This window comes from Chaetomium strumarium (genome assembly GCF_033439665.1).
Source record: "Chaetomium strumarium strain CBS 333.67 chromosome Unknown B0T15scaffold_5, whole genome shotgun sequence".
NCBI lineage: Eukaryota > Fungi > Ascomycota > Sordariomycetes > Sordariales > Chaetomiaceae > Chaetomium > Chaetomium strumarium.
This window is the reverse complement of record NW_026944433.1, coordinates 242,210-269,416: the sequence shown is the minus strand read 5'-3', so window position 1 is coordinate 269,416 and position 27,207 is coordinate 242,210. Positions and strand designations below refer to the sequence as shown.

The window sequence follows — 27,207 nt, the reverse complement described above, 5'->3', positions numbered from 1 at the left end:
TATACTACGAGTTCGAGGGCGTTAGTATATTTAGACGAATATCGAGCTGTAAGATCATTCTCTCGGGATTAAAAGGAGTAAGTCTAGCACCTTAAAAACTTCCTGAAATATTTTTAGGGGTTAGGGCGGCTTAGAAAACAGTATAGAATATAGGAAAGAAGTCCTTTTTAATAATATAAGTTATACTTACCTATATTAACCCCTTGATTTACTTGCTATATATTGTCTTAAGCAGGCTAAAATATCTAATATCAAGCGGCTAGAGGATATAAGATAAGTAGGGAGGTATATAGAGCGTAATAATATTGTTCTTCTTATAGTAGAGTTCGAAGTCGGTCGAATGGTGGCTATTGTAGCTATTGAGGACGAGGAGGCGATAAACCCTAACTGTTCGAGCTTTGGTATGCCTATCGAAATACTGGATCTATTCTAGGCCTCTCTCGTTGGTTATCCAACCGTTTTCGGAAGTTATAATAACCTAGTCCTTAGGCAATAGGCTGTTTTTATACTAAGAGGAGAGGTAATACTTGCCCTTAACGATAATAAACGGCGGGATCGCCTAGCCAGTAGCATTGACGCCCTAAATTACTATTGCCTACTTGCGATTGCCAGGCTATTTTGACTTTGCCCTCCTATGCCGTTCGGAGCTTATAATAACTATTATAGTCGAGATAATACCCATCTAAAACCCGGTCTTGTCAAAGTTATAGATATCCCCCTCCTAGATACCGTACTTTGCGATTGTGTTCCGTACAAGCGCAAACCAACTGCAAATGATCTCTGGATCTTCGTATCGGGCCCTCTACTAGTTGTATTTCCGATTGAAACGTATAGTAAGCTCTAGGTGGCGTTTGACGAAGGTTAAAGCCCAACGCGTTCTAATATGTCCTATATTATATTTGGCAAGCAGTCGATTGGCTATATCTTCCACACTAGACAAGCAGGGAGGAAATCCTTTAGCGTCTAGGTCGAGGATATATTGAACAATGACAGATTCCTCTAGATTGGTTAATTTCCGAGAGTTGGCTTGAATATCGCGTTGTAACTGCTGACCGTGTCGATGGCGGCTTAGCTTTAATAGGTCTATAGAAAAGATCCGAGCTATAGCTCTAAGACTTAATTTGGGATTATTCTCAAGAGCCTAGAGGGCCAAGATAATTTGGCTTTCGTTATTTTTCTGAGGCATGTTAGGTTGTAGAGGAAGTAGGTATAGAAGTGAAATATCGCATTGGTATGGTTTAGTGTAACTTTCGCATGTATATAACTTTCGCTATACACCTATATTAATCTAAATATATATATATATATATATATATATATATATGACTTAGATTATTATATTCTGGTATTAATTACTAGGCTATTGTATATAAGATTAACTATAGTATTCCCCGTTTATTGTAAGCTTTATATCTAAAAGTGTATTTATTTAGAACCTAATCTTCTTAAAATTATAGATATCCCTTTCTTAAATTATATACTATCTATCATATTCTATATAAGCCAAAATGATATATTAATTATATTAAGATCTTTATATTATATTCTCTTATCATGAACTTAATATTAAAAATATATTATATGATTATTATATTAATCTATAAAGTTATTTCTCTATTAGAGTTTATACGTATAATATATTATATATTATATAAAGAGAATTGGCTATTTCTCGAATATTAGAGAGCTATAGTTAAAATCCTGATATATTAAGGTAGAATCCTTTTAAAAAGCATCTTTCCTTTTAGGTCGGTTAGTTTCCTCGAATTAGCAGTTAACTTGTATCGTAGATATATTCTAGCACGTCAGTCGCAGAGCGAGCTTTACGGGATGTTATAGATCGTAGCAGCCTTGTATATAGAAAGCTTAGGGTCCTTTTTAAGAGCTTCAAGCGTAATAATTATACAGCTCTCTTTTGGAAGAGATTCTACCTTATTTATAGAGATATTTTATATGGAAGTTAGTAGGTTATGAGGTTCGAGAAAAGTAGGTGGCTCACTATAGTAGGCGGTTCGCTATATAAGTACGTTAGTTAGAAATATTAAATTATATATATAAGGATTAAAAAAAATGTTTATAGTAGGTAAGACCTTATTATTACTTTATACCTAGAAAGTAGCAATAGTTCTTTTTAATAACTTTAAAGATAACGTACATGATAAGCGAGTGACCCAGGCAAGCGAATGACCCACTCTCCACTACCCTACACACATTATCCTCAATTACAAAACAACAGAACTATCAACCAACTACAATTACATCAGAAACGGCTGAATCAGATGCTTCTGCAACCTCCTGGCAAGTGCGGGCATTATGACCAGGCTTGCCGCATACACCACAGCACCGAACCTTCGTACAAGCCCCCCCTATACCACTACCATCTCGCTGCATTTCTTGTGCCACCTCCCCAACCATAGCCTTTTGGTTTAGTAGATCCTTTGCATCTTCCACTGTAAGTGATCCTCTAAGCTATATACGTGTTCTTTTGGCTCTTCGGCGCTTGCTTAGCGCCTCGTTGGCCTTGCGGAGCGAAGTATTCTCTGCCTGTAGGAGAGCCACCTGGTGCATTATAGCCATTGTACTCTTTGTCAGCTGGTCCATAGCAGCCAATATCGAAGTCGGGGAGCTATTTTGGTGGGTGGCAATGCGAGTCTTGATGAGCGTTGACTGTGAGTTGGCTTCTCGGGTGTTGTATGGTATCTGGAAGACCCAAGATTGTACAGTGCCCGGCCGTGAGGTTGGGGGTGTTAGTATACGAAGCTTGATATCTAGCTTCGAAAGCACCCTCTCTGGATCGTATAGCATAAGGCCAGCCCCTGCAAAACCGCCCTGTATATTCCTCTTAGTGATAGAGGCAAAGAAGGCTGTACGAAAGGCACAAAGGAACTCGAGCTTACTTATGTGGTTGATATGTGCGCGCATTAAGTCCTCGATCTGGCGACCGTACGCCTGCTTCAACGGCCTAAAGCAGCCAACATCGAGCGGCTGGAGGAGGTAGGAGGAATGTGGAGGTATGCAGAGCGTGATAATGTTGTTCTGCTGGCAGTAGAGCTCGAACTCGGTCGAGTGGTGGCTTTCGTGGCCATCGAGGATTAACAACTGGTATTTACCCTTTATATAGGGTGCCGTATGGTAGTTGAAGTGCTTAATCCAATCTAGGCCTACTACGTTGGTAGTCCAGCCGTTCTCGGTGGTTGTGATGCGCCAGTCGGCCGGGAGGTTGCACTCGGTATACCAGTTGGCAAGGTGGTATTGCGCGGCTAAGATGATAAACAGAGGGATAGCCCAGCCGAGAGCATTGACTCCCTGGATTACTGTTGCCCACTCGCGATTGCCAGGCTGGGCCAGCTTAGCCTTGCTCCGGCCATCTGAGGTTGTAACAACCATACCCGCAAAGATAATGCCCATCATAAACCCGGTCTCGTCAAAGTTATAGATATCGTCATCTACGATACTGTACTTGGCCTTAGTGTTCTATATAAGCCTAAACCACTCGCGAATAATGTCTGGATCTTTATATCTAGCGCTCTGGTAGTTGTATCTACATGTATATTGTATACAGAGCTCTGGCCGGCGTTTGCTAACAGGGGGCGCATCGCATTCATATAGTAGTTAGTTGGCTATATCTTCCATACTATATAACCTAGGCGGGAATGCACGTGCAGATAGCTCATTGACATATTGAACTATCGCCTTCTCTTCTAGGTCTATGAGCTTACGCGAGTTGGCTGGAAAGATTATATTGTGCAGGCTTGCCAGCGCGTCGGCGTCCTACGGTCGACTCTATAGATCTTAGCTGCGGCTCGTTCGCTTAGATTCTTGTCGTTTTGAAGAGCTTGGAGAGCCAATATTATCTGGCCTTCTTTTGAAGTAGAGGGCATTTTGGATGGTAGAGGAAATTTTGTTGTTGAGTGCAAAGATGTCGCGTCGTGTAGGAAGTGGGTCACTCGCTTGTCTGGGTCACTCGCGTATCATGTACGTTATAGTATATCTAGTTCAATATCGCATATCTTATTTAATTAGTTATACTTAGAATATCTAGTTTAATTAGTTATGTCTAGGGCATTTAATTTAATCAATTGTACTTAGAGCATCCTACTGCACCTAGAGCGTCCTGTTCAATCAATTGCATCCAGTTCAATCAATTATATCTAGTTTAATTAATTATATGTGGTTGAATTAATTATATCCTATTTAATCCAACATATCTTATTCTAGCATCTAGTACTATAAGATAAGACATATATAGGTATGTAGTAGATCTTTAGATATAGTGAGACTGGTTGTAAGCCTAGGAGGATTATATAGTTGTGAGGTAGTTCCTACCCTGGGATGTTCTATAGAGACTTGTATTATTAAGAGAGTATAAGGGTAGTTGAAAATATAAAACTCCTAGTAATACTCTAATAGAGGAACTACCCCCTAATAATCTCTGGACCATATCACGCACCTACTATATCTTACCAAGGATGTTCTTATCGGGGTGCTAGAGCTTCTAATTCAAATTTACCTGGATATTTATATGGGTAGGTCGGCTATAGTGAGATTTTGCGTTGTATTATAGTTTAAGCTCTGTACCTCGGTACTCACCTGCTCCCCACTAACTGTACTACCATATTGTCGCCAATAATCTAACGCGATACTATATTCAACATCCGTACTATGCATATTGGAACAAGGAAGCTATTGCGACCTAGCTCTCCAGTAGCTAGGTTATCTCTCTTAGCACAGATAAGCATCTCAATGATAATACTTAAGTCGGCTTTTATTATATCCAAAACCTTACAGGCGGAGATGACCTATCCAAAACCAAGATAGGTTAACTATTATATATGGCGAAACTAAGCAGTCCTACCTCTGAAAGGGTTCGCGAGTCGAAGGTAGTCTAGTCAGGCTATAGGTCTCGGTAAAGCTAAAAGGTTTATAACAATGCTAACTGCAATGTCTATATAGTAAGGTAGTAGCTATTCTACTGCTTGTATTGCTTACTAAGGAAGCTAACTATCTAAATGAGTAATAGAATAGTAGAACTATATACTATTTCCTTCCCTAGGCACCTTCATACCTAGATCACTAGTGATCACCTCGGCCCGGTGATCGTAGGTAAGCTGCTCATCGGAATCACCAGTTCCCAATTGATCTTGGTAATCCTGCCATTCCTAACAGCTATTGGCTCGGGGTTCTAGGGTCGCGCCCCACCCGGCTGTCATATATAATTAATTCATGACACTGTGAATCTACCTCTAGATCGCTCATCTGTAAATTACCCATCCTATAATAAAATAATTTAATGGTTGAACCCGCTGCCTAGCCGAGCACCGTCGATTGATATAACCGCCCTTACCGCGCTACTAGATCGAATCCTATCCAAATTAGACCATCGTCTAGTATAGAGCTATTACCCAAGCTCCTTCTACTCGTCGACTATCGAACCTCCTAAGGAAGAAGAATATAAGTACAAGATCAGGTGCTACTAGGCCCTACTCGATAACAATTGCCGGCTGCTGTTCTACGTTAATCTCCTCCTATATATTAAAGTAAATCTAGGTATATACACCTATATACTATAGCTATAAGCTATATAATAATATCTAGCAGATATAAAGGGGAGGTAGTAAGCCCGTTTTAAATAATAGAACCGATAGAACGAGTTCTATATATAGTAGCTCTGCAAAAGGCGTAAGAGGCCTAGGTTCGGGAAATATCTTAACGTATATAGGCACGATTATTTTATAAGTAAAGGTACCTCTAGGTATATAGCTAAGCTGAAGTTTAGATAGGCTATACGCCTATACTAGGAGCGCGATTATAACGACTATAATAATGACAAGGAAGATATCGAGAAGTACGCTAAAGTATCACAATTAAGCCAACAGGACAGTTATAGATAGGACAACCCGGCAGGTAGCGCAGGACACACCTGAACCAATTATTTAGGACTAATAAGAAGGAGCTCTAGGGAGCTCTAGAGAGCGGATGAGAGCTCAAGGAACTAAGCCAATCAGCATGAAGGGATGGAAGCTCTCGATAGTCAATAGAGCATCAAGCTCTAAGGAGCTCTATAGAGCATATGAGAGCATCTAAGGATAGACAGTATATAGTCACTCGTTCTAGAGGACTCTAGGAGTTCTCCAGTGAGCAATAACAATCAGTAGCTTCACCTACTCTGCAGATATTGCGACTTGTATTGTTATGAACCTTTTGGCTTCACTGAAACCTACAGTCCGACCAGCAGTACCTTCGACCGGCGAACCCTTTTAGAGGCAGGACTGCCTGTGGTTTCATCACATAAGGTTATAAGGAAATTATTTCCCTAAGAGTTTATTATCTGGCATCTTCTAAGATTATTGCCAGACTTTAAAATATAGGATCTATAGACTATATATACCGAGTATCTCGCCTTTAAAGTAGAGTGCCTATACTTGCTTATCGGAGATATATAAAGACTTGAGAAAACGGCGAAGGGGAAATACAAGGTAGCGAAAGCTAAGGTCAACTAATAGTAGTATAAGGTTAACCAGGTGCTATCTAAGATTAAGAAGATTAAGGAAGAGTAGAAGGCCATAGTAGGCGAGAATAGTAGCAGTAAGACTAACAATAGTAAAAAAAGAAGGTTTATAGATAATGCCAATAGATTATAGGACGTTATAAACTACGGTTAGAGAAGCATAGACGGATAAGAAAGACAGATAAGGACATTATAGAAAAGGATAAGGTAGACGAAACAAAGAAGGTGCTAGCTAGTAGAAGTAATATCTTATTATAACTAAGATGAAGCAAGAGACGTAGGCCCTCGATAGACGAGTAGGAGACGAAAGATATCTCGGAACCAAGGTCGAAGAGAAGGAAGAGAGCCAACATAAGCGACGGTCTAGATAGCGTCCTATAAGCTCCTAGGGTACTAGCGATTTCGGCTATTACCACCACTATCCCCCCTACTATCTATACCTCGTCTTTGCTCTATCGTCGGCAGCCTAAGCGTATAATAATACCTCCTAAAGTGGAAGAAGCAGCAGCGCCGGAACCGCGTGGAGAGCGGATAAAAACACTACGGCCGCGAATCATTGGAAAGGCGGCGACCATTTCAACTTCAACAGACTCGAGACGACACGGGCCGCCAGACGTCCCAGAGGTCGGCTACGCGCGGCGGCAGGGAGCATGTCCTAGTTCAAGGGAATTGAATTGGTGGAATAACAGGTTGGCAGGACAGAGGGGAGGAAAGGGCCGCCAAGTGGGAGACAACTCGTTACTCTTCCGCCGGTCAGCCCTCGGTCAAGTGGTGGCTGAGGCACAGAAACGGTTCCCAGCCGGCTCGCTATTCGATTATGTCACTCGAGGCCCAGACGACCTCGAGCAGATAATACACTTCCTACATGCGCCTGCTGGGATGCGGCGACGGGCGGGCACCGGCAGATAGCCGAGGAGCATGGCAGCTGGGCCCGGGTAGTGGCGTTTTCGCTGGACGGTAAGATGCTGGCGTCGGCTTCATGGGATAAGAATGTCTGCTCTGGGATGCGTCGATGGCCGCGCACCGGCAGACGCTCGAGGGGCATGGCGATTCGCTCAACTCAGTGGCGTTTTCTAGGAATGGCCAATTTTTGGAGACAGACCGAGGGCTGTTGAGCATAACCATGAACTCCGACGTCTCAAGTAGCCCTGGACAGAAACCCGCCAGCGGTTTTCTCTTCGTCGGCGAGCGTTCTTTGGCTTCCCGCCGAGTATCGGGCAACATGTGTGGCGAGAGCGAGGTTATGAAATCCATGGCATTATCGGCCTGCGTGCGCAGAATGTGGTCATCGGGCAGTCAGTCGTAAGTTTGCGGAGTCACCCACGGGACGCCATAATTGTCGGGCTTGTCCGAGATCAAGGCAGAAGAGGATGTAATCCGTAATTAGCGTGTAAATAAGGCCCTTTAGATCTACTCCATGCGCTGCGTGCAGAATAAATCCCATCCATCCATCCAGCTACAGTTTTTAGGAGGCCCAGGGAGTAATCTAATCTTGACTTCTTGACTCCTTGAGAGCAGTTGAGAACCCACTTCATTTTTTTTTTGGATGCCCGCCTGTCGGCACTTCCAGTCTTCTCCGAGACAGTGTGACCACGAGTGCCCCACTTGCATTCACTGTCTGTGCGCCGCGACGTTCGCTTTTCGTCTTCGGCCTGCATGGTCTCTAATAATCATTTCTAGAAAATATCCCGTTCTGGCATTTCAATAAGCTGTGCTCTGTGCCTGGCCACGATGCAGCCAACACGGTGCCTACTCAAGCGGTCGGTCTGGAAAGGTAAGGTGCTCGTTTTGCGTTTCTCCCTGTCCGGATTATCTGCGGATCTCTCACCTTGATGTCCCGCATACCCTCTTCCGTCTCGCGTTGCCGTCCGTTGACTGACCGTGTCTGTGTCCAGGGCCGCACATTGTGCCGTAAGAATAACCCCGCGAACCTCACTACCTCAATATCTCGCGACGATCCAGCGCATTCCCGCCGCCACCTTTGAAGTCCCAACTGACGACAACGCCCTGTATAGACTCCCCATCGTGCGGCCCGAACCAGGCAAGAAGATTGCGCCCATCCGGACCCAGGCGCGGTCGGCCACAATTTTGCCCAACTTTGTGGGCCTCAAGTTCCAGGTGCACAATGGCAAGGTTTACCATGACGTGACCATCACCGAGGAGATGGTGGGCCACAAGCTTGGCGAATTCTCTCCGTACGCCAACCCCCCCGGAGTTTGGGCCCGTGTGAGAGGGCAATATGCCGGCTGACGACATGGTTGGTATAGGACACGGAAGCCATTCATATGGAACAAGAAATAAAAGGCTCGTGATGCTGGACACTCTATCGTACCCGGACTCTCATAATCCTTAAGGGGAGAGCAAGACGGCTTTCTGATATACAACAACCTGTAACAATACGAGGCTGAGAAGCCACGAAGCGCGCTCGGTCGCGGGGCCCGATTGCGAGGTGGCAAGGTCAGGGCCGGGTGGCACCAAAGAGCGAAGAGGAATAGACACGGGCCGATTTGCCTTCGACACCTCGCGGTTGCGAAATTGGGGAAGAACTTGTGATGGACCTAAGAGAGGAAACTAGATGACCAAAGCTTTGTGGTCTGTGAATATTTGTATGGACTCTTGCACTTAGAAGGCTGCCTGTAGGGCCTACATCTGCGTCTCATGACCACTATGTGCCTATTCCTAGAATCCCAACGCCGAATCCCCGCCCCTTAACGCCATCGGAAAGAATCCATGTATGACATCCCCATACCCCTAGAAGCTCGCGACTGACCCAGCGAAGAAGATCATAAAGTGCTCTATCCTCATATGAGTGCACATGACTGCCAGTCCTTATGAAGGACCATCCCGCACCGACCGCTCATCACGACGAATTCTGGCCTGCACGTGCTTCCTTCAACGGTAGAACTCGCTCCGCTTGACGTTGACGCCAAATTCGCCCACCGCCATGCCCAGATCCTCCATGGTCAGCACGGTTCGGTTCTGGCTGCCACCCTGACCGCCGCCGCCGTACCCGGGGCGCTGGATGCCCAGCGGCCCGCCGCGGCCCTGGTCCTTGTTGCCGGGCTGGGAGGTCGGCTGACCGGGGATGGGGAAGCCCGCGGCGGCGCCGAGGTTGCCCATCGGGTTGTTGGCGCTGGTGTTGCTCGCGCGGATGCGGCTGTATTGATACGCGTCGGCGGCGATGTCGGCGATGAATTTCTGTGTCGCCAACGCGAGCAGGCGCGCGAGTCGCTGATCTGTCTGCGGTGGGGGTGGGAGGCCGGCGCGCGTCATGTAGTAATTGGTTACGGCATCCGGGATCTGTTTGTCAAGGAATGTGTGAGTACCTCTACATATGAGGAGGCATCGCTGATGGGTTGGAAGACGGGCAGCATACGATCGGCGCGTAATCGTCCATCTTGCTGAGGAACTCCTTGAGCGACGCATCCTTCCGCGTCGGTAATCTGGGCTCTGCGAGCGGTTGCGCCGCAGCATTCGTGGTTCCATCGGCGGTTTCGATTGTGGGCTCCGCGCCATTCGGTCCTGCTACCGGAGCCGTTGTTTGCTCGGCGTTCTCTGTAGGTGGATTGGGTGCCATGTTGAGTGTGATGTTGCTGCAGGTTGCAAGTCTAGAGCTTCGAGTGAAGATTGACGTCTGGAATCTGGAGAGATGAGAACCTTGGAAGCTACTCACGTGATACTGCTTTTCTGATTACGTAATCACTGCCCACCTTCAAGAAGGCTGCAACTAATTGAACCTGATGCTTGCTATTTACCTCTATTAGTAGCAAGATAATTAGTGAGGAGCCCGGTGGGCAAATCAAGACCTACACGTGCCCGCTGTATGTACGGTATTATTATAGTCGGATTCTGGCTTCACCTCGGCGATAACTAAGGTACATACAGCAAGTCCGAACTGAATAGGCCATCAACACATGCCTTGGAACGCCAGCCAGTAACAAGGCAGCCGTACATTGCCAGTTCTGATCCAATGCCGTTCCGGTCCCCCTTCGGCCTTCACCGGCCCCTTTTCCGTGTAGCTGGCATAGTCTCGAACGCATCATCATCCGAGATCTCATCGTCGCTGATTTCAATTGCCGTCTGAGACGCTTTCGGGTTCTGTGATTGCGAGAAGTTGAGCGTTGTTTGGCGACCTTTGGCGGCAGTGCGGGCCCGAGTCTCGCGTACAGGGTTAGTTGTCGATCGTCCTGCCCTTGTGGGCGGCTCTGGCTCTGCATCATCGTCTTCCATAATGACATCTTCCTCCTCCCCCTCCCCTTCGTCGCTGTCCTGGAATGGGTTCGCCTTTTTCCGGCCCCTTGCCGGGGTCTTCCTTGGAGCGACCGCCTTCTTGGCGGGCGCTGCTGCTTTCTTGGCTGGCGCTGCCCTTTTCGTGGTCCTTGTCGTTGCAGTTGCCCGCTTGACTGGTGCCTTTTCCGGCGCAGGCTCCTCACCAGACAGCCCCTCGTCCTCATCGCTGAACGTAACACCAGAAGTGGGCTGGCCGCGACCGCGGCCGCTCGGGGCTGGCTCGGGGGACGGGGGGACCTCCTCGATGGCGTCAGGTTGCGCTGTCCAGTGGCCATCCAGGTCCGAATCCCAGCCTTCGGGTTTCTCCTTGAACCTCCTTTTCCGCTGTGCCTGCTTTTGCTGGCCCGAGACGAAGCTCTTCTCCATGACCTTCCGGAAATCCTCAATGTGCGCATCCAGGCCGTCGGTGATCTTGTCATCGTCTAGTTGTAGCAAGCCCTTGACTTGGGTGGAGAGCGAGTCCATAACAAACATCTCAACCGCGTGTTTGTCGTCTTTGCTAACAAATTGGTTGACCGCGTCTCCAAACGGTGCTTGCGGTAGGATTTTAAGCGATTGCTGGGCAAAGAACTCCTGCACGAGCGAGTCGACCTTGACGGCATCCACTCCCTCAAGGGCTTCTGCGACGCCTTCTGGGAGGTCAGCCTTGATTTTTCCTGCATCGGTGTCAGTGTGGTTCTAAGCCGCGCGGAAAGAGAAAGGATGCCCACTTGTTGCTGCCGTCTTCTTCCGGTAGAAGTAGACAACATCGTTTTGGTTCGCCACCTTGCCTGCGAACCTGTTGGAGAAGCGTTGGGGGTTCTCAACCTCGAATTTTGACCCCTCTGGGGCCGTGTATTCCACCTTAAGTCTGATTAAGGGAAGGGGCTGTTCTTCGTCCTCGTCCATGTCGCTGCCGCTGTGGATCGACTGCCACGCGGTATTGGCTTCCTCAATCATCTCTTCCACGATCAGCATGAGTCGTTTGGTGATGTCTTGGCGGTTGTCTTGTTTCTTCTCTAAGCCCTTGAAGCGCTTGTCGTTGGCCAGTATGATCTCCCGGGTGACAAACGGCCGAACCGTCTTCAGGGGGATTTTTTCCACCTTAAATGACTTGCCGGTGATGTTGAGGATCGCGACGTGCTTGGTCACGGCTTCACCGGGGACGAGGGAGGTAGCCACCGACGAGCCCGGCTGCATAACGTGAAATCCGGTCTCTGCGTTGCGCTGAGGATCGATGAGACACTCGTGCTCGTGGCCCCATATGACCAGATCGAGGAAGTCGGGCAGCATGTTCTCGGGCAGGTAGCTGGTAGGTGTGTGGGCGTAGTGATTCTGGTGCAGTGCTAGTAGGTTGAAGAAGTCGGCCTTCTGCTGGTTCGGCCGGTAGAACCTGACCTTGTTGTCCCTGAATGTGCGGTGCATGCGCTCATCACGCACGTTACTCAACCCGTACAGGGCGAGCTTCGTCTTGCCCTTCTGCAGTAGTATGGGCTTCACGTGGATGTTGTCGGCCTCGGGAACGCGGCCAAAGTAGTTGACCAGCCCGGCCACTTGCAGCAAGTCAAGGGAGCAGAAGTGCCCGTCGCCGCTTGGGTCGTCGTGGTTCCCATGGATCGAGAAGACGGGGATTGAGATATTGATATCGGGATCTTGGTAGTTGACATGGGGGAAGGCGCCCTCGAAGACTTCGGCGGCATCGCTCAGAAACTCAAGCTCGCAGGGTTTCAGGCCGAGGCAGTTCTTCCGGAGCGAGCGCATGACCTGATACATGGCCTTGCGCGACGGCTTGTTGTCGTGGAACAGGTCGCCGCCAAGCAGGACCATGTCGACATCTTGTTTGCGGGCGAGCTGCATAATCTCGTCAAAGGTCCGCCAGCTGTCATCCTTGCGGATGGGGTCCCGTTCCTCGAACCCAACATGATTGTCGGTCGACACTAGAATGCGAATTGTGTCCGCGTCTGACAAGCGTCAGGGACCTTACAAAACAGTGTCGTTGGTTGGTGAGAGGGACGAAAGAAGGAGCAACATGCAATCGGCCGCAGTTGTGCGCGAGGAGCGGATGCCTGAGAGAATTGAAGGAACCCACCTGAAGCCGGCGGCATCTTGAAGTCTCAATGCATTCACGCAATGATGGTTTCTCTCCGATCTGTTTAGACGTGACGGGACGGTTCTCTCGGAGACCGCTGAACAGCGCTCTCGATTCTCAGTCTCGAGCGATGCGCAGATGTGGACCTGCAACGCGTCCACTGTCGGTTGACATGACGCGAACTCGGAACGCGGTCACATGCCAGGCTACCGACTCGGTAAATTTTCCTGCGCAGTCACGGGAACTGTCACGTGGACACCACAACCCCATCCTCTGACATCAACATCCAGGTGCCTCTCTTTGAACCTTGGGTTCAGCACGTCACAAGTGGTCACAAGCATGAAAGAGGCATCATCGCGCTGCTTCGGGGACTGGCCCCGGACGCTAAGTACCTAATAGGCAACGTTATCAAGAACAACGGCCTAATGAGCCGATGTGTAGGCCCTCGTATCTCTCGCAAATCTCTGTCGTCCGTTGTGTGTGGCAATGGGAGACTGACGAGGCCAATGAACGAGATGGAAAGCCAAGCCTAGGTGCGGCTCGGCGGTGGTGTCAAAATCCCACCAGCTTGGCATTTATAACCTTCCTGTGCTACCTTCCGCTTTGGGAAGCTGGCAACCGGAGGGATTGTGCATGTCGCCTAGATGGTCCTGGATGGTACCATATATTGCTTCCCCTCAAATACCAGCGCGTGCCCCCGACCGACTTCCCTCTCCTCGTCAACCTTCCAGCGTGCCTTGCAGGTCCTTCCCTCACCCACCTGCTGTGAAGAGCTCGGTTGCGCCCATCATGCCTGTGACGGAAGAGTCAGTAATCGTACGTTGCATCCTCCCTTTGCTGCTATAATCCCAATAGCTACACCCGTCACGCCATCGGCGCACAGGGCACCGGACACTGACCCCGCGCAGCAAGCCACCACCTTCGGCCGCGCCTCCGTGGATGGCTCTGGCGACCCGGAGCGCAAGCATCCTGACGCTCATGCAACGAGCCCGCCCGACTACCTTCTCTCCGAGGGCAAGGCTGCCCTCCAAGAGAGCGACTTAGCCAGCGACCGTGATGACTTCCCTACCGAGGAGCAGATGCGCACCCTGCGCCGTGTTCCTCAGAAGATCCCGTGGAAGATCTTCACGATTGGCTTCGTCGAACTGTGCGAGCGCATGTCGTACTACGGCACCGTCGTCGTCTACTCCAACTTCATCAACAAGGGTCGCTTCGACGCCGATGGCAACCCTACGGCCACGTCCACTGGTGCCGCTCTCAACCCGTGGAGTGACGAAGCCCAGCCCGGTGCCCTTGGCTTGGGCAAGCAGATCGCCTTCTCCTTGACCACCTTCAACTCGTTTTGGGTCTACGTCTGCCCTCTGTTCGGTGCCTGGATCGCCGACAAGTACCTTGGTCGTTACAAGACAATCTTCTACTCGGTCATCGTCGCTGAACTCGGTCACATGGTCCTCGTCGTCTCCTCCGCGCCCTCTGTCCTGGACAAGCCGCACACCTCGCTCGGCGTCTTCATTTTCGGTTTGCTCCTTACTGGTTTCGGAACGGGTACTTTCAAGCCCAACATCTCGCCGCTCATCATGGAGCAGCTTCCCGACGACCCTTTACGCGTCGAGGAACGGAACGGCGAGCTTGTCATTGTCGACCCGGCCATCACGGCAACCCGTGTGTACAACTGGTTCTATTGGTTCATCAACTGGGGCGCCCTTTCCGGCCAGCTCGGCATGGTCTTCGCCGAGCGTTACGTTGGTTTCTACCTAGCCTTCTTGATTCCCCTCATCTTCTTCGCGCTTTCTATCCCTGTCTTGATCCTCTGCAAGAAGCACTACAAGCTCACGCCGCCTGCTGGAAGCGTGCTCGGCCCTGCTTTTAAGCTTTTGTGCAAGGCTCTCGGACACGGGCTCAGTGCCAATCCCATCACGACCATCAAGAACTGGAAGAAGGGCGAGGGATGGGAGAAGATCAAGCCTTCGGCTCTCGGCGCCAACAAGCCCTCTTGGTACAACTTCGATGACGCTTGGGTCGACGAAGTCCGCCGTGGTTTCGGCGCCTGTGGCGTCTTCATGTGGGTGCCCATCTACTGGCTTGCGTATCGGCAGATGGACAACAACTTGACCGCCATGTGCGCTACCATGGCTCTGCACGGAACACCCAATGATCTCCTTCAGAACATGGACCCGATTACGCTCATCGTTCTCGTCCCGAGTAAGTTTTGTCACATACACCTCCCAGAAACCGAGTAACCACTAACCTACTGGTAGTCTTCGATCTGTTCATCTATCCCTTCCTCCGGAAGCACAAGATCAACTTCACGCCCATCAAGAAGATCGCGGCTGGCTTCCTCTTCGGTGCATTGGCCATGTTGTGGGCCACTGTACTCCAGTACTACGTGTACAAGACGTCCGGTTACTACGACACCCAGGACCCTGACTACAAGTCGCCCATCAACGTTTGGGCCGTGACTGGTGTTTACGTCCTGATCGCCATCTCCGAGATTTTCGCCTCGGTCACCACGCTCGAGTACGCATACACCAAGGCGCCCAAGAACATGAGGTCCCTGGTTATGAGTGTCCAGTGCTTCACCACTGCTTTCTCCGCTGCGCTCTCTCAGGCCTTCACCCCGCTCGCCGCTGATCCCCACCTTGTCTGGAACTACGGATCGGTTACCATCATCTCGGCCGTCGTTGGTATCCTCTTCTACATTGCGTACTACAAGACCGATCAGCAGGAAGATGCGCTCAACATTCTGCCGACCGGACAGTTCGGTACTCCCATTCAGGGCGAGGATGTCGAGCGCCGTCTCAGCACTCCGAATGAGAGGCCTGCCAGCACTGTCGACGAGAAGAAGATTTAGATGGATGCATAGTCGTATGATCGGGGTTGTTTCGTGGCAGGTGGAGATGATACCCGATCGATCCATTTCCATAGAGTCGCGCGCCGAGAAACGCGTCGACGCTGCACTTGCTGTTAAGTGATACAACCTTGATAGCTCCATAATTTTACGCTCACTTGATCATGCTCTCATTCTATGTAATCGTGTACTACTGTAGCATACGAGTACATATACAGTAGTACATGGCGAGGCTTAGTCAAGGTTGACACACTTAAAACCACCGTGCTTGATGGAAAACCTTATCATTTTACACGTGTACGTGGTCAGAGAGAAGGGCCGTTGGCAAAAGTTCCATTTCGGCTCCCACCACTCGTGCCAATCAATTCCTAGCAAGGGGACTAGGTAACTTACATACATTAGTGTAGGCGGGATAGGTGGGGTCATCAGCATTTCCACGCGCGACCTGACACCTGAAGACGGCACCTGCTTTGTTGAGCAGCGAGTCGTGTGCTGTTCTCGCTCTCGCTGCGCTATGGGCCCGGCCGTTTGGACAGATCGGGGTCAAGGGCCTCGGTGTGGTGTAAGTGCCAAATCGGGAAGGCGCCAAGATAAGCGAAGATAGCGGCCAAGCGACGGCACGCGACGGCCAAGCGCACACGGTCCAACTTGGCGCAGAAAACAAGCAAAACCCAAGCAAGACCAAGCCTTTGCCAATCGCGCTTCCCGACGTCAGTTCATCGATGATACCTGGGCACTGCTGTTTTGATGTCTCAGACGGTCCACGGGATGTACCGAAACAACGCAAAGTCGCGGTTGCGGCACGCACCTGTCTCCGCAAAGTGCCCTAAGATCCGGGGCTTACGACCTGCCTACTTAGGACATCTCCGTTGCCCCCACAGTCGGCTCAGGGGTCCCCGAGGGTTATACAGGGCCGCCAAGTCGGGAGAGTGAGGGGGAGGAATGTGTACGGTCGGTCCAATGATTCGCAATGCATTTGGAATCATTACCTGCATACACTACACTATGTTGCGGTGCATACGGTGCACTGTGTAAATATGAGAACCAACGATCGACCTGAGGGCGGGGCGTTAGAACCGTGCCATTCCCAGATGCCTAGTGTAAGAACCTCGACAGAACTTTGCAGGAGGCGATAAGAAATAGAAAACAAAGATTCCCCACAAGTATTGGCAATGTAGCTCCGCGGTGTCGCGCCTCCTTATAACTCCGAAGCAGGCATACCCGGTTTCGAGAACAAGCAATTCAGAACTTTAGGGCCCCATCGGCGCGCTCCGGGCTCGGATGGATCCAGGTGCGAGACGTGATGATTTGGCGATGATTCAACCCCAGTTGACTCCAGCGAAGACGGCTCGGCGGAAGTATCGGCAACTTACCAACGGCTCCAACACATTCGCCACCAGCCAAAGATGCCAATCTACTGCGTAGGCGAATGGGAAGAGGCGGGGAGAATGACATACCGTGCAATGTTGCTTCAGACGAACCCACCACTCTCGAACGACGGGAAGCTGACCCAACCGGAGCATCTTAGTCGCACAGCCGAGGCATCATGGCTGCATGATTGCGTCGTTGGTGTTGCGGGAGGGTGCCGAGCAGGGAAGGAACGAGCCAACGTTCTCGATAGTCGATAGCACCAGGACAAGATAGTAAGGTCCCGTCGAGAGTTAACTTCCTGTAGGGTATAACGTGGGCAGTGGCGTCGGCAGTGGCGGGGTCACGCTCGCCGGATTCCATCCAATGTTCCACCGTTCCGGTATCGTCGCGCACACGGTAGAACGCCGCTGGAAGAAGCCGCTCGTGCTGCTGGACCCTGCAGCCCGTGTGCTAGCCAGGATTACGATGGAAGGGTGAATCAGTCCCGCGTCCGAACCCACATTGAAAGATCGCCCATAAAACGAGCGACTTGGCAAGTCGGATCTGCCACTACACCCGCGACTACACCTGTTGCCCGTCCCGCTCTGCTTTCTTCCACGGCCGTCCCTGTGCAAGTGTGCCTCTCCCATCATCGCCCACAAAGTCGGCACCTCACAGATCACTGCTCACGCAGGTCACGCACCGGCCAAACATGGGTAAGTGCTGCATCCAACATCGAGACACTGTGACGGAGGAATTGATGACTGACCTGCTCTGCCGCAGCTGAAAAGGCGCCGTCCTCTAGCGATGGCCGCGATTCGTCACCATCCGTAGCCATGGGCGACGTGGAGAAGGGTCGGCACACCCCTCCCGGCGATCACCATGCGCCGTATCTGGACCCGGCCGCCATGGCGGAGGACTACGACGGCAAGCCAACCGAGGAGGAACTGGCCGTCCTCCGGCGAGTGCCTGGCACGATCCCCATCATCGCCTACCTCATCTGCATCGTCGAGTTCTGCGAACGTGCCTCGTACTACGGAATCCAGCCCCTGATCGCCAACTACGTCAACCGGCCCCTTCCCACCGGTGGAAATGGCTGGGGTGCACCGCCCGTCGGCGACCAGCAGACTGCCGGCGCCCTGGGCATGGGAACCCAGGTCGCCAATGCCGTGACACAGTCCTTCAGCATGCTGGCTTATTTGTTGCCTCTCATCTTCGGGTATCTCGCTGATGCCAAGACGGGTCGCTTCAAGCTCATCTGCTGGGGTGTTTATGTCTTCGGGGCTGCCCACATCCTCATGGTCGGCGCTGGTGCCAAGAACCTCCTCGAGAATGGAAACGCGAAGGCTCTGTTCTTCATATCCGTGTACATTCTATCCGTCGGCGCCGGTAAGATCCCTAGTCCCTGATCGGACCCCTTGATGGGCAACATACTAACTATGGTTCTAGCCATGTTCAAGCCGAATGTGTCGCCTCTGCTGCTTGATCAAGTCACTACTACGGTTCCCAAAGTCGTGACGCTCCCCAGCGGCGAGAGAGTCATTGAGGATCCCGAGTCCACCACCGAGCGGGTCATGCTGTGGTTTTACCTGATGATCAATATCGGAGGCTTCATGGGTGTTGCCACATCCTATTCGGAGAAATACATCGGGTGGTGGCTCGCCTTCCTGATCCCCCTCGTCCTGTATCTGCCGCTGCCGCTCCTCCTTTGGTTCCTGAAGAAGCGCCTCGTGCTGCACCCGCCCGGCGGCAGCGACCTTCCCGATGTCTTCAAGGTTCTCGGCATCTGCTTCCGCCGCGGAGGTATCACGAGGATCGGCCGCCATGGGTTTTGGGACCTCGCCAAGCCCTCCAACATTGCTGCTGCCGGTCTCAGCGGCAGATACAAGACGGAGTGGAATGATCAGTTCGTCGATGATGTCCGCCGCGCATTCCAAGCAACAGGCATCTTCTGCTTCTTCCCTATCCAGTATATCAACGACAACGGCCTTGGTTCTGCAGCCAGCTTCCTGTCGACTATGCTGGAGACCAACGGCGTGCCGAATGATGTTATCCAAAACTTCAACTCTCTGAGCATCATCGCCTGCGCGCCGATCCTCAACTACGGGCTATATCCTCTTCTGCGGAAGATGAACGTCCACTATGGGCCCGTTGCGCGTATGACGACCGGTCTAGCCCTGTCAACACTCGGCGGGGTGGGCTATACCGTCCTGAACTACTACGCCTACAAGCAGTCACCATGCGGAGAGTATGGCTCAAGCGACTGCACGGTCGGCACCGGCGTCGCCCCCATCTCCATCTGGTGGATGGCCATCCCCTTCGCCATCGGCGGTATCTCGGAACTTTTTATCAACGTTCCGGCGTACGGCATCGCCTACTCCCGTTCGCCCGTCAACATGCGTGGTGTCGTGTCTGCCATCAACCTCTTGAGCACCGCCGTCGCATATGCCATTGGTCTGGCCTGCTCGTCTGTCATTACAGACCCTTACCTGACTTGGGATTTTGGCGGTCCTGCTATCGCAGGCGGTGTGCTGACCGTTATCTTCTATTTCATGTTCAGACACATTGACAAGGAGGAGTACGTGTTGAACACAACTGAAGGCGGCGATAAGGACTACCACCTCGAGCTGGAACGGACTCGCAATGTCGTTGGCGAGAACCAGCTGAACAAGAGCTCCAACAGGCCGGCACCTATCGCCGAGAACGAGGAGATGATGATCTCTCAGAAGCAGTAGAGGAGCGATATCGAGTGGATGGGTCATGGTTGGAGTTTGGCGTCTAGATTCCCGGCATATCATAGCTACACTGTCCTACGAATACTATACTACATGTGTGATAGTATCCCCCCAGTCAATCTGCGTTGACAGTTGACCGAACTTACACAGTCGCTTGTCTTACTACCTATCTCTGCCCATCGTGCCTTGTGTGTTTGTGTTCACGGAGCAACGCCTGTAGCCGATGGCCTTCGATTCGCCACTAGGATACCGATGCTTCCGGACAAATGAAGTGCTCGAGGCTCAATGCCGAATGTGCTCCGATCTAGGTCGCCATTCGGACCGTTTGGATATCGGTGGCCCAGGTGTCGTGGGGTCGCATGTCAAGTTTTGAAGTCGCAAACCCTGGTGACAGTGGGCCATGGGCGATAACGAAGCACATTGAGAGGCATTGCGTGATCGAATCAAGAACGGAACATGAATCCTTGGAGGAGCGAATCTGATGATGCTTTCTGCCCAAGTCCCCACAAGCGCTACCGAGGCCCAAGAAAATCACTCAAACGTACAGGACAGTGCAGTATTTGAAGCGTTGACGGTGGGAAGGTACTTTGACAGAGGGTCGGTGGTGACCCACAAATTTGGAGTGGGACCGATAGTTGGACCAAAAACCGACCACATGTGTTCTTGATTCACAAGCAGCGATGAAGCACATGTTTCGCAGCGTTGGATTACGGGTACGGAACCCAATGTCACATTTCGCATTTCACATGACTTTATTCTTCCTCACGTCCCGAGAACTGGCTCGAGATCGCAATGAAAAAAGATGGCCGGTCAGACTTCCATCGACACCCACCCCGCCTGAGCGCCCGAAGGCAAGACCTCAGGAAAGCCGGGGTACAGATCATCGCCACTCTCTATACGGCCGCAGCGCGAGGCCAGCGACCGCCGCCTTCGCAGGCAGAGCGAGAGTAAAAAAACCTCACTGTAGGGTGTCGAGGATATCGTTCATCAACCCGGGTGGGATCTGTGGCTCCTTTAGGGAACACAAAAGAGGACAACTACTATAGAAATGATTCTCTGAAGTATTGTCGACATGAGGAAAAAAAGAGAAAAGAAAATCCAAATGGTGGGAGGGAGGAGGCCATTATATATCCTCAGAGACTGGTCAGTGCACGCTTGCAGTTTTTCTCTGCCCCACCCGGAAGTCGGGAGCACAACTCAAATTTTCATCGAATCATGTGGCAGTTTGGCAGCAGAAAGTGGGCTCCAGCATTCTGCCATTCAAGACCGCCAAAATTTCTCAAGAAGCATCTTTGCTTTCCAGACAACTCGTACGGAGGGAATGCATGCGCTGCTGAACGGACAGCACTGCAATCTGTGGGAGATCAAGAATTTAGAAGACTACACATCAACTTTAAATGCCATCTAGAACTCGCTAGCGCGCCGGAAGCAGGTGTAGCTGACCGTGATGTCATTTCTTGGTCAAGATGGGCAGCACAGGCGCTGCGGGCAGTTGGGCGCAGATCCGGAAATTCGCCAGCCACGATGAATATGATACCACAGATTCAGGGTTGATAGCGGCAGCTACATATTCTGCCAAGTAGCGAGGCTTGGGATTGAGTCGCCCCTGAGCTCACAAAGCGCGTCCTCATGGCTCAGTGTACAGGTCTTCCTGCTCTATCCACCACCTCACACCAGCAGTTACCATCAAGCCGAGTCTGTCTCCGTCCCGAGCCTTCGCTGCGGCCCGCGCCAGCGTGCTGCTGATGACGTCCTCGCCTGCTTTGCGTCCGTCTACCATCTCGATCCTGCTGCCTAGGCCTTTGCTCACCAGTCCCGTGCCCAGCCCTTCCGCCTTCAACAAGCCCTCCAGATAAGCTCTCTGTTGCTCCTCATTCCCCCACTCATCCCCGGTCCGCATGATGACCCGCAACTTCGCGCGGCCGAAGAACGGGCCGAGAGCTTTCCACATCGGTGACGACTCGGGGCTCGCGAGTTGTGTTGCCGACTCGGCCTGGGGGCCGTAGTACTTGGGGTTGAATATTCGGATGAGCGTGTCATAGCCCGCCAGGAATACCTGCTCCGTCTCGCCGGCGCCATCGTTTGTGCCCTTGTAGAAGTCCAGTCCGGCCAAGGCCGCACTCTTCTCGTGGAAATACGGCATCTTCGCAAGGGCGAGGTCGACGTGCAACGGCGTCTCCCCCGCACCCGCCGAGGCCTGAGGAGGTCCACCCACCGATGCCAACCCCTGTCCGTCATCTTCATCTTCGTGCACCCCTCGAAAACTGTGCTGCACGTCCCTGGCGAACGCCCACATCATGGCCAGCCGCTTGTCAAATGCGGCCGGTTTGACTCCCTTGTCGGCATTGTTCACTGACAGGAGCAACAGCAGCCGCAGTGTCCCCAGCGGCTGGCCGTGCGTGTGTGTAAGATCGTGGATGGCAGACGTTGCCATGCGCAGGTGTGCCCGGGTCGGCGGGTTGAAGGAGGAGTCGAGCACGATCAGAGTCCGTGGTCGGGAGCGCGGAGACAGCGGCGCGGGCTGATCGTCACCTTGGGTTGGCGCAGCTCCATGGTGTTGCTGTTCTGTCGGACCGGCAGTGCAGAGGATCTGGAGGTTGGAGCTGGAGTTCTGGAACGACAAAAGCGACCGGGAGAAAACATCGGCCAGTGAGCGAGCTGGCGCTGGCAGCTGACGAGGCATCGAGCTCTTCATCACGGGGGAATCACCGGGCAGGGACATAATAGCGTTGCGTTCCGTTGGAGCGCAGCAGACATGTCACAAACAGACCGTCAGGCGGTTGGAATGACAGAAGCGGGGGTGGGGTAGCAACTGGCCGCGGTGCATTCTCCCATTCCCAAGCTTTAGGTGATGGCCGACACATACATTTGGAATGAGAGAAGACATCTGACTACTGCGGCAGGGTCCACCGTCGGGCATAAAAAGCATGAACTTCAAGTTCCTCATGCCTTGTGGTTTTCACAGCAAGTGATGATCATCATTTTCCATCTACTTGACCTTCTTCGGCTTTTAATACCAAGTGTCATGCGCTCCCAATCAGTCCTTGAAGTTGAACACCATCCTCCACTGCTCGAACAGGTCCTGCAACAGCCTGTAGAACGAATTGCACCATAACAGAGGGTATCAAGCCGCCGGCCAAACCGAGTATCAACCCTCAAAACGCCCCAACAATAGCAGACCACCTAACCATCCACCTTAGCGTACTACCTGTAGACAGCAAAGTTGATTCCGGCACGGGATGGCCCCTTCAACGGATCACGGGATCGCGCATCATATCGGGGACATCGGAGAAGGACTGAGACAAGGGGTACCGGTCAAACGCATCCTGTAGCTCTTGCAGCCTCGGATCACCCTCTCCAAGGCTCAGCACGCGGGCATGGTCGTCGTCCGAATCGTTCCCGGAGCCGCGGGTTGGCTCGCGCGCAGGCCCACCGAGCGACTGGTGGTCGTCGAGGGCGTAAATCTTGATGCCGCGGATGTGGGTGTCCTTGCCGTTCTGGTGGTTTTCCTTGATCTGCATCTGCACCATCCAGCAGCACAGAGATTGGCCGTCTGCGCCTCCGCCGCAGTCCGCGACGGGCACGTCCTGCCATCCGACGGGGTTGTTGAGCGGGACCTCTGCGAACTGGATCAGGTCATGGTGGCCGGTACCAGCAGAGAAGACGATATGGGTGGGCGTGTACGACTCGTCTTGGTTGTAGTCGACGTAGAACCGGATGGCTCGGATCTCCACGCGGCGCAGAAAGTGAATGGTAAGCAGATGCGGTTGCTGTCCATCGGACCTGTTGAGTAGAGTAAGCGTCATAGAAAAAAAAAGGAACAACTCGGAGGTGAAGAAGGGACGAAACCTACTGCCAGTACTTATCGAGATCGTCGCTGAGCAACTCGGCAACGCCGTTTCCGGGTCTGTGGCTGCTGACGCCGAAATGGGCCAGGTTGTTGATCTCCTTCAAGCCCAAAGCGGCCGGATCGAATACAGAAGAGTCGTCGTCGGACTCTGAATCCTCGTCATCTTCGTCTATCTCCTCGACCAAGTCTCCCGTCTCGGCATCGGCAAGCAACTCGTCGTCATCCTCCCCATGGTACTCGTCGACCAGTTCCTCATCACTCATTTCACCAAGCTCGACCGCAGCGGCCGCAGGATGGAGAAGCTCGTCGTCAGCCGAGTCGCTGTCGTCTCTCGTAGTGGCTGGAGAGGGCGGAAGGCGGAAGTTAGTCAAAGCTATCACCTCATCGAGATCGTAGATGCCAAGTTGGATTCCATCAATGACCGCATCGGCGTTCTCCTTTTCGAAGACGATGGGATCCCGCTTGTACAGGCCGCGAAGGGTGTTGAGGTCCCTCGCAGGATTCAGCTCGCCCAGCACGCGCCGCGGCCTCGCAGCACGGCGAACTGGCCCAGCATTCATTGTAACAGCAAATAGAGAGGTAATGAGTGACAGAAATTGAAAGGCAAAGGCAAAGGAAATGGTTTAAAGGAGTGTGAGCGTCGGCAGGAGGCACCCAAGACAGGAACCTACTGGCACAACGTTCGAGCGAGTGTGATGCCCCCAGAAAGTGAACGCAACAAAAAGAAAACGAAACATCGTGATGTGGGCTGCGAGGCAGTAAAAAAAAAGGTCGAATGATAGAAAATTCCGGAAGGCGACGAGGGCAGTAGAATGCGGGCACCGGGGGTGTGAAAAGGGTGATGAGGATATCGTCGTGGGGTTTTGAGACTTACAACGGGGCATGAGCGCAGCAGGTGCAAACAGCGAGAAGAAGACGACAGCAACTGTAGGGCGAATGCAGCGAGCAGCCGGACGCAGTGCATATACACCGGACCTTGTGCTAAGTCGGAGCCATTGATCGGCCCTTGCTACCAACGCCAGGTACGTGAGCCATGAAGGCAATCTGTAGACGTTCTTGGATATCGTTGAAAGGTACGGCCCGCTCGAGGCCTGGTCCCAGCAAGCCCCACACGCCGGGCGCCACTGGCGCGGAAGTTCTGCCACTTCACAAGCAGGCACCGCCTTACTGGCAGGTACGTAAGCCACATGGAATTCACATGTCATCAACAGCTCAAGCAGCGCTAAACCCAGCCGCAGCAGTGGTAGGTCAAGGCGCCATTTCTGCACATTGGAAGCAAAAAAGGTCAAAGCAAAAAAAAAAAAAAAAAAAAAAAGGCAAAAACATACAACACCGAGGATTCCCCAGTGGTCACCCACCTGAGTACTGGTTCGGCCCTTGGTAGCTTGACTATGGGAGAGCGGACGGGATCCCGTATTTTCTACCAGGTATGGTCGTATGTACCGGTTGACTGGGAAAAGATGCATCATATTGGAGTTTACCACCACTTACGTTGCAGGTACTGACTGGAATGAGGCCAGGGGGGGTTGCTGTTGAGAAGCGACAACGTTGATTCGAAAACATCCACTTGACAGTACAGCGGATCAAACATAGCAAAGGCCACCTAACAGTGTTGATTTTAGGGATCTACTGTTCCTCTCTGCTACGTCTTCCCTTCTCACCCATCACCTGAAGAGGGTAGGGTACACGGTCCTACCTGGGTCTCGTCATACGATTCGACCCCGTGGAAGGGGGGGGGGGGCGCCACACCAACCCTTCTCGAGTCTTGTCTCATGGATCTCACATCCACCTCACGCCGACAACTTCTTGTTCGCCCACCCAATGGTCGGCGGGTTCGCGCCGTTGAACACGACATAGGCAGCCTTGAGGGCGACGTCGCCCCAGATGTTGATGCCGAGCCCGGAGCTGCTCTGCAGGCCGCCGAAGCAGGTGGCCGAGCCGGAGCTGACGGGCGAGTAGCTGACGTAGGACGACGGGATGGTGAAGCGGGCAGCGCCGACGCCGAAGGTGAAGGACGGCAGCGCCGAGCTGCAGGGGAACACGTAGCCGCCGTAGTTGCGGCTGTTGGTGGCGCCCGCCACCTGCCGGTAGTAGGCCGTCACGATGGCCGTCGGCAGGTAGACGAGCGACGTGCCTGTGTCGGCGATGCCCACGATGGACTGCGCGCTGAAGCTGCCGCCCGAGCCGACGGCGTAGCCCGACGACGTGAAGGTCCAGTAGCCCGGGTCGGTGTTGACCGGCACGTACGTGATGTCGCCCGTGTACTTGGCCTTGTCGATGAAGCCGAAGTCGTAGGTACCGGCTTTGTGTGTAAAAGGTAAAATAAAAAAAATGTCAGCCAAAACCCGCACCGCTTTTCTTTTTTTCCAGGCACAGCAGTTTACTGTAACCATTAATCATTAAGGTCAGACAGAAGAACTCACCAGCCTGAGCCTTCAAGTCGACAGCAAACACGGGGCTGTCGAGGGTCGCCTTGGCGTTGTCGAAGAAGGTCAACTGGCTCTTGGGACTGACGGTGTTGAGCGTGCTGAAGCCGAGGCCGAGCAGGCCGTCGATGTTGGTCTCGCTGGTGAAGCTGGACGACACCTGCTGGGCGGTCTGGACGGCCTGCTGTGCCACCGAGAGGCCGCCGACGGTGAAGTTGTCGATGTAGACATTGCCGCGCGAGGCGGAGCCGTCGCCGTAGGTGATGCTCCACGTGTGGCCCTCGAGCAGCTTGGCCGTGCTGGACTTGTTGGGCGAGTAGATCTGCTGGCCGCGGACTTGCGACGCCGGCGTGTGGCTCGAAAACACCCACAGGTCGGACGAGCCTGTGTCGAAGTCGAGCTGGAGCGTCTGCGGCGGGGTGCCGATGGTGACGGGCGTGATGTAGGCGATGTCCACGTCGTCGATGGGCACTGCCGCCGCCCTACCCGTGTCACGCTCCTCTAGCTGGGCCCCGTGCTGCAGCGCGTCGGTGTACTTGACCGCATGGATGATGTCCTCGGGCACGGGGACGCCGTATTTCAGGTACGTCCGGTACACGGCCCGGGCACCGTTGAAGCGGTAGCGCGGATTACGCGTCTGCTTGAACGTTGCCCTGCCGCTGCCCAGGCTGGCGCCCTCTCCTCCATTCCCAACATCGGTTGTCCCGATCTTCGGCGGCAAGGCCGAGGCAAGACCCAACGCCGCCAGGGCAGCGGTAAGCACGAGGTTGGTGACGATCATCTTGGCTGACCGGCTGCCGAGGAGGATGTGACGGGAAGGGTAGGACAAATAGGCAGGCACTAGGCTCGGATGGCTATAAGGAGGCCCAAGCTACGAGCAGAGAGAGACTAGTAATGAGTCTCCCAGCTTTGCTCGGCTTTGCTGATGAGGTGATGATGCTGGGCTACGACAAGCTTATCTACCCTGCGTATGTCCAGCACTACCCTCCGCCGCATCCCCGCGTACAGCTGGGGCAATATCGACCGAGATGGCGATGCCTGACCCTGGAAGCACGCACGGCGGAGCTTTCTCCAGATCTTCGTTCAAACCCTGGGCCTCAGTGTAACCAAAGCTCGCCGAGTATCTGACGGA

General features: G+C 52.5%; 8 protein-coding genes across 8 annotated transcripts; 3 read left to right on the top strand and 5 right to left on the bottom strand.

Annotated features, from left to right (window-relative positions):
* The first annotated feature begins 7,954 nt into the window (after positions 1-7,954).
* Positions 7,955-9,105, top strand: B0T15DRAFT_224914 (uncharacterized protein). The gene is made up of 4 exons (XM_062862863.1): positions 7,955-8,282; positions 8,404-8,419; positions 8,524-8,703; positions 8,776-9,105. Exons 1-4 carry the CDS (start codon positions 8,240-8,242, stop codon positions 8,807-8,809), a joined length of 273 nt encoding a protein of 90 aa, XP_062719737.1. The 5' UTR covers positions 7,955-8,239; the 3' UTR covers positions 8,810-9,105.
* B0T15DRAFT_224929 (transcription initiation factor TFIID 23-30kDa subunit-domain-containing protein) lies at positions 9,083-10,330 on the bottom strand. Its single transcript, XM_062862864.1, has 4 exons — positions 10,319-10,330; positions 10,182-10,255; positions 9,885-10,116; positions 9,083-9,808 (listed from the first exon to the last, which is right to left on the bottom strand). The coding sequence occupies exons 3-4, from the start codon at positions 10,083-10,085 to the stop codon at positions 9,401-9,403; spliced, it is 609 nt and encodes a 202-aa protein (XP_062719736.1). The 5' UTR covers positions 10,086-10,116; positions 10,182-10,255; positions 10,319-10,330; the 3' UTR covers positions 9,083-9,400.
* A 174-nt stretch (positions 10,331-10,504) lies between these two features.
* Positions 10,505-12,882, bottom strand: B0T15DRAFT_485738 (Mre11 DNA-binding presumed domain-containing protein; the record flags this gene model as incomplete). Its single annotated transcript, XM_062866308.1, has 3 exons — positions 10,505-11,454; positions 11,509-12,738; positions 12,867-12,882. The coding sequence occupies 3 exons, from the start codon at positions 12,880-12,882 to the stop codon at positions 10,505-10,507; spliced, it is 2,196 nt and encodes a 731-aa protein (XP_062719735.1).
* A 579-nt stretch (positions 12,883-13,461) lies between these two features.
* On the top strand, positions 13,462-16,209 carry B0T15DRAFT_535080 (MFS peptide transporter-like protein Ptr2). Its single transcript, XM_062869479.1, has 3 exons — positions 13,462-13,682; positions 13,775-15,068; positions 15,125-16,209. The coding sequence occupies exons 1-3, from the start codon at positions 13,500-13,502 to the stop codon at positions 15,715-15,717; spliced, it is 2,070 nt and encodes a 689-aa protein (XP_062719734.1). The 5' UTR covers positions 13,462-13,499; the 3' UTR covers positions 15,718-16,209.
* A 1,402-nt stretch (positions 16,210-17,611) lies between these two features.
* B0T15DRAFT_224870 (general substrate transporter) lies at positions 17,612-20,027 on the top strand. The gene is made up of 3 exons (XM_062862862.1): positions 17,612-17,780; positions 17,848-18,453; positions 18,514-20,027. The coding sequence occupies exons 1-3, from the start codon at positions 17,777-17,779 to the stop codon at positions 19,797-19,799; spliced, it is 1,896 nt and encodes a 631-aa protein (XP_062719733.1). The 5' UTR covers positions 17,612-17,776; the 3' UTR covers positions 19,800-20,027.
* A 1,362-nt stretch (positions 20,028-21,389) lies between these two features.
* Positions 21,390-22,637, bottom strand: B0T15DRAFT_224794 (uncharacterized protein). The gene has a single exon (XM_062862861.1). The coding sequence runs from the start codon at positions 22,519-22,521 to the stop codon at positions 21,427-21,429; it is 1,095 nt and encodes a 364-aa protein (XP_062719732.1). The 5' UTR covers positions 22,522-22,637; the 3' UTR covers positions 21,390-21,426.
* Positions 22,638-23,047: 410 nt separating this feature from the next.
* On the bottom strand, positions 23,048-23,912 carry B0T15DRAFT_399522 (galactose-binding domain-like protein; the record flags this gene model as incomplete). The annotated part of the gene is made up of 2 exons (XM_062865014.1): positions 23,048-23,582; positions 23,653-23,912. The coding sequence occupies 2 exons, from the start codon at positions 23,910-23,912 to the stop codon at positions 23,048-23,050; spliced, it is 795 nt and encodes a 264-aa protein (XP_062719731.1).
* A 1,253-nt stretch (positions 23,913-25,165) lies between these two features.
* On the bottom strand, positions 25,166-27,000 carry B0T15DRAFT_557374 (aspartic peptidase domain-containing protein). The gene is made up of 2 exons (XM_062870445.1): positions 26,073-27,000; positions 25,166-25,951 (listed from the first exon to the last, which is right to left on the bottom strand). Exons 1-2 carry the CDS (start codon positions 26,854-26,856, stop codon positions 25,440-25,442), a joined length of 1,296 nt encoding a protein of 431 aa, XP_062719730.1. The 5' UTR covers positions 26,857-27,000; the 3' UTR covers positions 25,166-25,439.
* Positions 27,001-27,207: the final 207 nt, after the last annotated feature.